This window comes from Pelodiscus sinensis, chromosome 2, assembly GCF_052426305.1.
Source record: "Pelodiscus sinensis isolate ZL-2025 chromosome 2, ASM5242630v1, whole genome shotgun sequence".
Lineage (NCBI taxonomy): Eukaryota > Metazoa > Chordata > Testudines > Trionychidae > Pelodiscus > Pelodiscus sinensis.
The window spans coordinates 205,231,709-205,243,668 of NC_143053.1; the positions used below are offsets into that span (position 1 = coordinate 205,231,709).

General features: G+C 37.1%; 1 protein-coding gene across 8 annotated transcripts in view; it reads left to right on the top strand.

The window, feature by feature from the left end:
- SNX13 (sorting nexin 13) overlaps positions 1 to 11,960 on the top strand; it is a 129,231-nt gene that overhangs the window by 84,684 nt on the left and 32,587 nt on the right. For all 8 annotated transcript variants that reach the window (XM_025179082.3, XM_075922256.2, XM_006138336.5 and 5 more), the window contains 2 exons: positions 6,251 to 6,320; positions 9,755 to 9,894. In XM_025179082.3, coding sequence (XP_025034867.1) covers positions 6,251 to 6,320; positions 9,755 to 9,894 — 210 coding nt within the window. The remainder of the gene's footprint in view (positions 1 to 6,250; positions 6,321 to 9,754; positions 9,895 to 11,960) is intronic.

Consider the following 11,960-nt stretch of genomic DNA (forward strand, 5'->3'; position numbering starts at 1 on the left):
GAACCCCAGGCATCCCCAAGTCAGCTGCTGCTGAAACTGATCAGCGGCTGATTCCAGGAAGCCTGGGGCAGGGGCTTCCTGTAGTCAGCCACTGGTCAGTTTCAGCAGCAGCTGACTTGGGGACGCCTGGGGCAGAGCAGCTGGGGTGCTGCTGGGTTGGTCCAGTAGCGCCGAGGAGCGGCGGCGCTACTGGACCAACCCAGCAGCACCCCAGCTGCTCTGCCCCAGGCGTCCCCAAGTCAGCCGCTGCTGAAACTGCCCAGTGGCTGACTACAGTGGCTGACTACAGGCTTCCTGGAATCAGCTGCTGATCAGTTTCCTGTTGAACTAATTTAGCAAACTTAAAACTGTTCATTCACCTATGAAATTATAAGATTACTAGAGGATTATTAACCTTCAACATACGGCTTGAACAAATTTAGAAGATTCTAGATTCTGATTTACAAATAATTGTTCAAATATATGAATATCTATCCTGCATATTTCAGAACTTATAGAATAAAAGATTTGAAATAGTTACTTAATTATCATGGTTTCTCCACCCATAATTAGTGTGGCCATCCCAAACTGAAGCAGGTAGAAAACCTTGATAGTTGCACAGTAATGTATTATCTACATGTGTAATTTACTCTTTGCTTACTACATTTCATAATTTTATTGTAGTATTAAATGCCTACTTAAAGACAGCTCTCTTTTGTTAGTTACATAAAGGTCATAAACTTGCGATGTTTTGTAGCACATTAATTGTCAAAACGATGACACAATAATCTTTTGCTTTTGGATTAATTTGTGCTTCACTAACTGTAATTTGTATACAAAGTTTTATGTAAAACTACTTCTAATTTTAAATGTCCTAATATCTCCAACAAAAAAACTCAAACAATTCTCTCTCAAGACTCCCACACTTTTTTACCTATTGTGGTAAACATTAAATCTGTTCATACAGTAACCATGATACTATCTACTTGTTTTGTTAGTCTATAAAGTGCCACCAGACCATTTGTTGTTTTTTTTCATAATATGTTTAGTTTATTTTCATTAATCGATGCATTTCCCACAATGGCCAGCCTAATTGATTGCTAGAATTTCTGTTATAAAACTGAATTTTTAGCAGTTTATAGCTTAATCATAAGAATGAACTTCACACTTATTAGAGGATAGTCTCAGCCTGAAAGCTGTTCTTCTAAAAATCGTTTGTTTTAGATTCTAGATGATTTGAGAAGTATATTTTTGTAGCTTATGTTTAAGATAATTTTAAAATACAATTTTGATGTATTTTAACTGATTGCAGTTAATTTATATTATAGATTAATCTTATCTGAGATATTGAAATGTATTGTACTGAGTTCAGATGTGTGATGTATAGAACCATTATAGTACATGCACAATAAGTATTGTGGAGATTATTAGATAAATATTATCTAATGGGTCCATAATATAGAATGTATTTTTTCAAATAATATCTTTTCCAGAAACACATGTTATACCTAGACTCTGTTCCATTAGCCTACTATTTGTGTTATTTTTCAAGTTTCAGAGCTAGGCATATACAGTTATGAAAATAAATTAGATATCTGTGCAAACATATACTTGTTCAAAAGCTTATCATATCATAGAATATCATAGAATCATAGGACTGGAAGGGACCTCCAGAGGTCATCGAGTCCAGCCCCCCGCCCTCAAGGCAGGACCAAGCTCCGTCTACACCATCCCTGACAGATGTCTATCTAACCTGTTCTTAAATATCTCCAGAGAGGGAGATTCCACCACCTCCCTTGGCAATTTATTCCAATATTTGACCACCCTGACAGTTAGGAATTTTTTCCTAATGTCCAATCTAAACCTCCCCTGCTGCACTTTAAGCCCATTACTCCTTGTCCTGTCCTCAGTAATCAAGAGGAACAAATTTTCTCCTTCCTCCTTGTGACACCCTTTTAGATATTTGAAAATCGCTATCATGTCCCCCCTTAATCTTCTTTTTTCCAAACTAAACAAGCCCGGTTCATGAAGCCTGGCTTCATAGGTCATGTTCTCTAGACCTTTAATCATTCTTGTCGCTCTTCTCTGTACCCTTTCCAATTTCTCCACATCTTTCTTGAAATGTGGCACCCAGAACTGGACACAGCATTCCAGCTGCGGTCTAACTAGTGCAGAGTAGAGTGGCATAATGACTTCACGAGTTTTGCTTACAACACACCTGTTGATACAACCTAGAATCATATTTGCTTTTTTTGCAACAGCATCACACTGTTGACTCATATTCAACTTGTGGTCCACTATGACCCCTAGATCCCTGTCCGCCATGCTCCTTCCTAGACAGTCGCTTCCCATCTTGTATGTATGGAACTGATTGTTCCTTCCTAAGTGGAGCACTTTGCATTTCTCTTTATTAAACCTCATCCTGTTTACCTCTGACCATTTCTCTAACTTGCTAAGGTCATTTTGAATTATGTCCCTCCTCCAAAGAAGTTGCAACCCCAACCAGTTTGGTATCATCTGCAAACTTAATAAGCGTACTCTCTATCCCAATATCTACATCATTGATGAAGATATTGAACGGTACGGGTCCCAAAACAGACCCTTGCGGATCTCCACTTGTTATCCCTTTCCATCAGGATTTAGCACCGTTAACATCAACTCTCTGACTACAGTTATCCAGCCAATTATGCACCCACCTTATCGTGGCCCTATCTAAGTTATATTTGCCTAGTTTATCAATAAGAATATCATGCGAGACCATATCAAATGCCTTACTAAAGTCTAGATATATGACATCCACCGCTTCTCCCTTATCCACAAGGCTCGTTATCCTATCAAAGAAAGCTATCAGATTAGTTTGGCATGACTTGTTCTTCACAAACCCATGCTGGCTATTCCCTATCACTTTATTACCTTCCAAGTGTTTGCATATGATTTCCTTAATTACCTGCTCCATTATCTTCCCTGGGACAGACGTTAAACTGACCGGTCTGTAGTTTCCTGGGTTGTTCTTATTCCCCTTTTTATAGATGGGCACAATATTTGCCCTTTTCCAGTCTTCTGGAATCTCCCCTGTCTGCCATGATTTTTCAAAGATCATAGCTAAAGGCTCAGATACCTCCTCTATCAGCTCCTTGAGTAACCTGGGATGCATTTCATCAGGATCTGGTGACTTGCTGACATCTAACTTTCCTAAGTGATTTTTAACTTGTTCTTTGTGTATCCTATCTTCTAAACTTACCCTCTCTCTGCTTGTATTCACTACGTTAGGCACACCTCCAGACTTCTCGGTGAAGACCGAAACAAAGAAGTCATTGAGCATCTCTGCTATTTCCAAGTTTCCTCTTACTGCTTCTCCCTCCTCACTAAGCAGTGGGCCTACCCTGTCCTTGGTCTTCCTCTTGCTTTTAATGTATTTATAAAAGGTCGTCTTGTTTCCCTTTCTGACTGTAGCTAGTTTGATCTCATTTTGTGCCTTTCTAATCTTGCCCCTGCATTCCCGTGTTGCTTGCCTATATTCATCCTTTGTTATTTGTCCTAGTTTCCATTTTTTATAGGACTCCTTTTTTTATTTTGAGAATCATGCAAGATCTCCTTGTTAAGCCAAGCTGGTCTTTTGCCATATTTTCTATCTTTCCTACACAGCGGAATTGTTTGCTTTTGGGCCCTTAACAACGTCCCTTTGAAATACTTCCAACTCTCCTCAGTTGTTTTTCCCTTCAGTTTTGCTTCCCATGGGATCTTACCTACAAGTTCCCTGAGCTTATCAAAATCTGCCTTCCTGAAATCCATTACCTCAATTGTGCTGGTCTCCCTTCTACCTTTCCTTAAGATCATGAACTCTATTATTTCATGATCACTGTCCCCTATACTGTCTTCCACTTTCAAGTTCTCAACTAGTTCCTCCCTATTTGTTAAAACCAAATCCAGAACAGCTTCTCCTCTGGTAGCTTTTTCAACCTTCTGAAACAGAAAGTTATCTCCAATGCAGAAACTTATTGGATAGCCTGTGCCCCGCTGTGTTAGTTTCCCAACATATGTCTGGATAGTTGAAGTCCCCCATCACCACCAAATCTTGGGCTTTGAATAGTTAACTGGTGACTGGTTTCTATAAATGAATAGTATGCACTTACACATGTAAATCTAATGTGAACATTTGTTAGTGATTTTCCAAATCTGCAAAATCTGGACACACTGACCAATGGAGGCAAGGATATCAATACATGTAAATATCTTCAATTTATTGAGGTTTTTTCCATATTATTTAAAAATATAGCAACATTAAAACAAACTTTTTAGATTTCCATTCTCCTTTCTTATAAACACAATTGTACCCATACTTTTTGCACTTGCAGATAATTGCATCCCCAAATATTAGTTAATTGGAATCCTATACAGGCACATACATGTTAACTGGTTAATTGTTAATAGCAGATAGCTGAAAAATGTGTTCTTAAAAAATCCTGAAAATGTGGTGTGATGGGCTTCCTCCTCTGCTCATGGTGTTTCCTGCTGATTTCTCTGATAGCTAGATCCATCTTGTGCTGTACCTCCTCAGTAGTCTCTTCACTCACCATCTTCTCTCTCATGCTTAGTGCTGCTACTTCCATTCAGTGGCTGGACATGTCAATATTTAGAGCCCTGCAAATCTGTTCATATCTGCTTTATATCCATGGTTCATTTTTGCAGAGGGTATGGATACAAATTTGCAGGGTTCTAAATACGTTTTGTAACTATACCCTCTGCAAAAATGAACCTTCGATATAAAGCATTTTGTATTTAGAACCCTGAAAATTTGCAGATATCAGCTTTATATCCATGGATATCCACTGATATGCAGATAAAGTTGCGGATATCTGTGGCTCATTTTTTGCACATATGGATGGGGATACGTATTTTGTTTCCGCGTGGGACTCTTTCAATATTTCCCTCCCCAGTAGCAAAATCACAGTTTTTCTAGACCAGCTGTCTATCTGGTGTTTCTAGTCTCCTGAGCCACTACCCAGTAGCTGAGAAGGGAATGCACACTCACCTTCTACTTTGGGTTCCAGCCCAGGGACTCAATAACATACATCCTAAGTCTGTACTGTCTTGGACCTTGCTGCTGTTTCCCTCTTCTTTTCCCTAGCTAACTGGTTCTCCCCTTCTCTGGGTTTGCTGGTTTCTCTATTCCCACCCCTTGGAGTCTGTGTAGCCTGCCTTAGAGCAGACTCATACCATTTTTCCAGAGAGTAACTGCCCTTCCCTAGCTGCCACTCTACCCTTTTTAGGGTTGCCAGATAGTTTCACCAAAATACCAAACATGGCAGGAGAAAAATTTGGTTGCACAAAAAAAGTCCCTGCGCTTTTAAATCCTCACTCTCCTTCCGCTCTCACCAGACATGGCGTACCAGAGACAGCAGTAGAATGTCCCAAGCGGCGTTCCATCCGATAAAAACAGAAAATACTGAACATTTTACATGTTCGGTATTTTCAGGGTTTTTTTTACTGGACAGAAGCCGCCAGCACCGGACTGTCCGGGCCAGCACCGGACCCTTTTGCTAGCTTCCTGCCTTTCTACTGGTCCTGCCTATTCCTACTCAATTATCTCCCTGGCTTGTACCTTAATTAATAGCTTGGACCTATCTGGCCCCACCCAGGTCTTGCTTGGGCCAGTGTGGGGTGCATGATATGGGCACTTTTGGGAGGTACACATTGTGGGCTGGTAATCATGTCATCAACCCTGCTGACAGTATACTCCTACATATCATATAAGGGCAAAAATCTTTTGCTGAGGACATTTTTTGAAACTATCTGCTCTTAGTTTAATAAAAATGATGTAGTTCTTTCATCCAGTTCTTCAACTTTGTGTAATATTTTTTACTTATTTTGATAGAAGAGAAGGGAGTGCAATCATGTTAAGCAGTAGTATATAACGTTTATTAATTCTTGATACCAATATCTTTGTTTTTAAAAAATGGAAACCTAAATCTGTGCAGTTGTTTTGTTTTTTTTTTAAGCAGAAGGTCTGACAAACGTGGTGGTTGTAATCCAATTGTTTAAAAATAAATAGCAAAGATCTGACAGAAATTAGGAACAGTGAAACTTTAAAATAGGGACACAATGTGAAAATATAAATTTTAGTTATCAGATACTGGAAATATTTGTAATTGTAATAGTATTTCTGTATTTGTCTTTCATTCAAAACTGTGAATTAAGACTTTGAAAATTAAATGAGTGGGTGAATAAAGAAAAATCTCTTTTCTATTATGACCCTTTTTCTCCCCTTCAGTCTTTAGATGACCTTTCGAACGTCTCTTCTCAGGATTCAGCGCAACTACATGCATGCATTTCAGATACTGGTAAGTGATTTTATTGTAGTGATGGCTTCTCTTCTTTCCTTACCGTTTTTGATTTTCTACCATTTATTATACATTTTTTTTATTTTAATACTAGTATTCTAACATTAGTGAACTAATAGTTCCCTCTTAAATCCTAATCCTTATTCTTTCCTTTCTATGTCTTAAATATTTGTTTCCATGTTGGTAATTAACTATGTACCTAATGCACTAAAATGGGAGATGGAGTTGTGCAGCACGAGAGATGTTTCAGCTTTTCTACTACTAATTAGAAAACTCTCCCTTAATTGTGCAATACCTTACTATCTCAAGGTGAATTTATTTTAAAAATTACTTTATCCTTTCTAGCAGCTCTGTCTCTATCAAGCAAACTCTGTTCTCAAGTATTCTCTGCTGTACTATAACCTCTTTGGCAATCTTACCGTAAGGATTAAGTTCCATAGCTATAGAAGGAGTTAAATCTTAGCTGCAGTGAAAGTTAAGAATGGTTCTTATGTCAGCTCTTCAAAAATTAATAAAACTTTAATTGTTATTATAAAACTTAGGTGTAGGATTGCTTTTTAGTCGTATCAAATGTATCCTATCTTCTGTTCGTGTTATGCTACAGATTGTCATTGTTTCTTCATTTGATTTTATAACAGTAATATTTGATTTTTGGCCTGATATCAAGGTGCTATTAAGAACAATTAATATTTTATTCTTTTTAGCCGTTATAGCAGACAACAGTTCCCTCAGTACATTTTAAGCTTTCACTGTATGGATACTAAAACTTTGGCAATGTGATATCAAAACCAAAGATATATATATATGTGTGTGTGTGTGTGTGTGTGTGTGTGTGTGTGTGTGTGTGTTCTTTGTATGCATTTTTAGATGCGGTTATTGGGTTGGGAGGTTTTTCTATGTGCCTATGTATATTTTAGTGATACTCCCCTTTTTTTATACTGGAACACCAGCTCCCTTCTAGTTAGAAAAGTTTTCATCTTTTTCTATTTACATCTTTACTTCTCTAAGAATTGTAAAATCCCCACAGTTACTCAGATTGCCTTGAAATTTTGTTTGCCTCATAGGGAAATGGGGATCAGTCAGAGCTATTTGCACCTTCATTGTATGTTAGGTTGATAGTGCCCCAACCATTCCTCATAACGATTGAGGCAATTGGCATGAGAATTGAACTTGCGAATGAATTGTAATTCTAATGCGCCTCTGTGTATTTGGCTAGTAGAATTGGTTTATGACAAGATAGCCACTTGAAGATCTTTTAAACAATGATTAGGTAGATTAAAGTGTTCCCCAACAGGTTTCTGTATGTTCCCTTTTCATATATCTGATTTGTGTCCATTGATTCTTTCCAGCAGGGACTGTCCAGTTTGTCCAATATACATAGCAGTGCAAACAGCTTTTGTGTAGATTCCTGTTATTGCCTTTGATTCTTACTTGATTCATTTTAACTACCTAATCTTCAGGTGCTTGCTGATTCCCAGTTCTGCCTTCCTGTTTTTCCCCTTGATATTTCCATATCCTTTGCTCCTTGTTTCCCGCCCTCCTCCTTTTCCCCTATTTATTTTGGGTCTGCACATCCTAAACTCAAAACTCCGGTCATCTGAAGAAGTGGGTTATGACCGCGAAAGCTCATGATACCATCTACATATTTCATTAGTCTACAATCACTACAAAGTGCTACCAGACCTTTTGTTGTTTTTTAAGTTTATCATAGTTCCTAGTTATTCGAAGACATGGTGGCAGGATGTTCTCAGTTAAAGATCTTTGAATCAGGAGCTTTCTTTTTTAACATATTCACTCCCTCCCCTTCCAGTGTAGAAAGCCCAAATTTGTTGACTTTTTTGTAAAAATTATCTATTTATTTCCAAATGGGAAATGGGGTCACAACCTTATTATCTATAGAAAATGAATACTTTAATGTTTCCTGTACAATTATCCCCAACAAAGTCTCTTTTTAACTAAAAACTTAACACGTTTTTACCCCTGTGGGCTGTATAAAATCAGGTCTGGTATGATGTAAAGACATACCATTTGGTTATGACAGATATTTTTGAGTGCACAACTAAGTAAAGTTGTCTGATAAGATGTCTCAATGTTCTGAGTCATTGATTAAATGAAGCTGAGAGTTTTGGAGGATGAGTGCCACCTGAAAGGTTTTTGGGGTTCTCCAGGGTGACAATAGATTGGCCAACCCAAAGTTCTTTTGGCTTCCTAATGACATTCTTTCCATTACGTTCATGTTTAAGTATAAACTTGCCATCATTTATTCCTAGTTTTTCTTACTATTGTAAGATTTTACCACTGCTTGATAGATCTTTACTCTTAAATCCACGTTAGCGCTTTTACTTGGGAATTCTATAGCTATCTCTAGCTTTATTGGCTCTTTTAGTGGGCTTATAAGTTATTGGATTCGATACAGGAGTAACTTGGTGAAATTTAATAACATATGATATAGAGGAGGTCACACTACATGCGCTAATATTTCTAGCCTGTTAGACTCTCCAAATCTTTTGCTAGAAAGGAAACTGGGAGGGGGAGGCACAGAATAGATTTTTTGAGTTATTACCAGTTTGCCAAACTTCTAGTCTTTGACAGAACTTAAGTTTCAAAAAAATATATTGGTAACTGTATTCTCTGTATAAACAATTATAATAATCTGTAATAAAAGAAGAATAAAAGAGAGGTTGCCACCCAGACTCATTACTGATTGATATTTAAAGAAAAATCAGGAAGTTTCATCTGCTCACATGAGTGTGCAAACATTTCTTAAATTGATTTCCTAAATAAGTGCAGGTCTTATGCTTAGTAGAATCTCAAGTTGTTAATTGAAGGCACTTATTTTCTGGATCCTAAACTACTAGTTGTGTTTTTATTTTCACTTTATAACTAATTCAAGTTGGTATTAAATATCATAAAATGTTTCGCTTGGTAACATTTTAACTCTGCGTGCCCCGGAAAGAACGATATCTTCAGAGGTATGGTTAGAGAGAAGAAACTACCTGTGTGTGAATTCTGACTAGTACACTTTCTAGATTTACAGTAGGGTCCTACACCCATTGCCTAGCATCTGCTAGGCTAAAATGATTTTTTCAATTAAAAAGGTATTCAGTTTTTAATAATCTGACCACCTTATATTTGCATGTGTAGTTTTTTATTTCATACACAAGTTTCACTGATGTAACTTTATTCTAAGATAAAGTTTCATGTTTATAGAGTGTGGGAGTCTCTGGATGATGCCATCTATAGACAACTTCTGTTACAGGAGGGTTTATTCTTCTGCTTCCATCAGTTCTTGTCTCCAAGTCTTGTCATTTCAGATGTTTCCATTTCATGTCTCTTGTGTCCTTTCGTCTTCCTCTTGTTTGTGTTTCTCTTCCCTCTTCATTTTCGTTTTAAATAACTAGTCTATGCTGACTATGACCCATATGCTGTGGCAGGAGTATGCAATGACCATGGCAAGACATATGCACTGTATGCGATCACTGTACATCGACGCAATCCAACTAGTGAAGAGATATGGAAAACATATCGTCGCTACAGTGACTTCCATGACTTCCACATGAGGATAACTGAACAGGTAACTGGTCCTATATAGACAGTTTAATCTGATGAGTTTATCTAGACTGTATTTTAAGAATTTAAATTGTAATTAAGATTAATTCTCAACAGTTAATTGCTGTGATGATGATAACTGCAAACAGGCTTAAGTTAACACATAACTACATACCTATTGTGACATAGGTAACTATCACCATTTTTCCTCTTCAGTTTGTTTGTATGTAGTGAGTGAGTCATTTGTTATGATGAAGACTGGCCATATGCTGAGTTCTTGTTGATATATTAGTTGGCCCAAGTGGAACTGCTTTTTAACTTTTCTGTGGCTACCTGCCTAGACAAGCTTCTCATGGTACTGCTGCCTCAGCTTTACTGTGTATAGGGGCATTACTTTGGGGGAATTCAGGCAAGAACATGGGGTGAATCCGGAAAGGTGCATAACTGGTATTATTTAACTATCAGGTTCCCCCAGACATTCTTTCAAACAACGACAATTTCGCTAACAGCTCTATAAACCAGTTAGTTGCACCTTAAGGGCAAGATTCACCAGAACACTTTGGTACAGTAGTTTGTGCACCAGAAGAGAGCAATTTGTCCTTAAGTTAAAATAGAAAGAAAAATAATTTAGTACTTTTATTCAGATCGTTAAAAATATTAATGAGTTGCACTCTGTTTCTTCGTTTAATATATGAAAATTATAATTTTTAGAAAGGAAGTTTCAAGCCAAAAATTGTTAAAATTGAGTTAAAGTTAAGAGTATTAGTGTCTTAAACACACACACACAATTACAGGAATGCTGCAAATAACTGAAATGTAAGTGTTACAAACCTAGGAGATTCAAAATTAAAGATTCGTTTAAGAGATTCATTCATGCTAAGTTGTGGAAATGACAGCTAAAGCAAACAGCCTTTATTAAACCTCTCAGTCTTCCCCTAAGCTAAAACATAGACAGCCTATATCTTAATGAAACTCTTCAATAATATTACATTTACCCCACTGAGCTGATACATTTGAAAAATTCATTCTTTTATGTCTGTCAAGATCGTACTTAAAGATAGCCAAAATAAGCAACATCAAGTGCATCACCATGAATTGTCTAAGAAATATTTTTCATATCTGGGGTGCGTGAGTAAAATCAGTCTCGCATAGGCAGAGATGTCTCCTTTGTTTTTGGTGAAGTTATATGCTGTGTACAGGACTTAATCGTAAACTGATCTAACCATGTATTATTTGGATTACTGTAGGACCTGGGAGCCCTAGTCATAGGCCAGGACCCCATTGTGCTAGATGCTGTATAAACAAAGAACACAAATAGGGGATTTTATTTTTGCAAAGCACAGTTTGCTTTCAACCTTGCTCTTACCATATCATAAAATTGTAGAAGTGTTTAGGGCTGGTAGAGACCCTGAGGAGTCCTCCAGGTCCAACCCCCTATGCTAAAATAGAACCAAATAATCTAGTTGTCTGCCTAACGTGGCTTAAAATTTTCCAGTAATGAGTATTCCACAACCTCCCTTGGAAGCCTATTCTAGATTTTAACTACCCTGATATTTAGAAAAGAATTCCTAATAGCTAATCAAAATCTGTTTTGCTGCAGATTAAGCCTATTACTACTTATCCTGCTTTCAGAGAACATAGAAAGCAATTGGTCAGTCCTAAATATACGTTGTTTCCTCTTTTAAACGTACGAGCAATATGCCTCAGGTGACACATGGCCAGGATTCATCATGAAATTTGGTCCTCTGATTGGATAATTAGCTTCCCTGTGTATCTACAGGGTGTGTGACACAGACTCAGAGCATGGGTCAGTTTTTATTTTAGTGACATGTTACAAATTTTTTTCCATAATCTGATGAAAATTGTATTAGATAAGTAATTCTAGTTTACTGTACTTACATTCGTGTTCTTGTGTAATATATAACTGCATTTTTTCACAATTAGTGTTAAGAAAGATTTGCATATTTTTAAAATAAAATTATTTTATATATGAGTGAGTGACGCTTTTATTTATATTTTGTCAAATGAAGAGATGCTTTTTATAGGTGACTTTAGAATTAACTACCAAAAGAATAATAAAAAATGTATTAT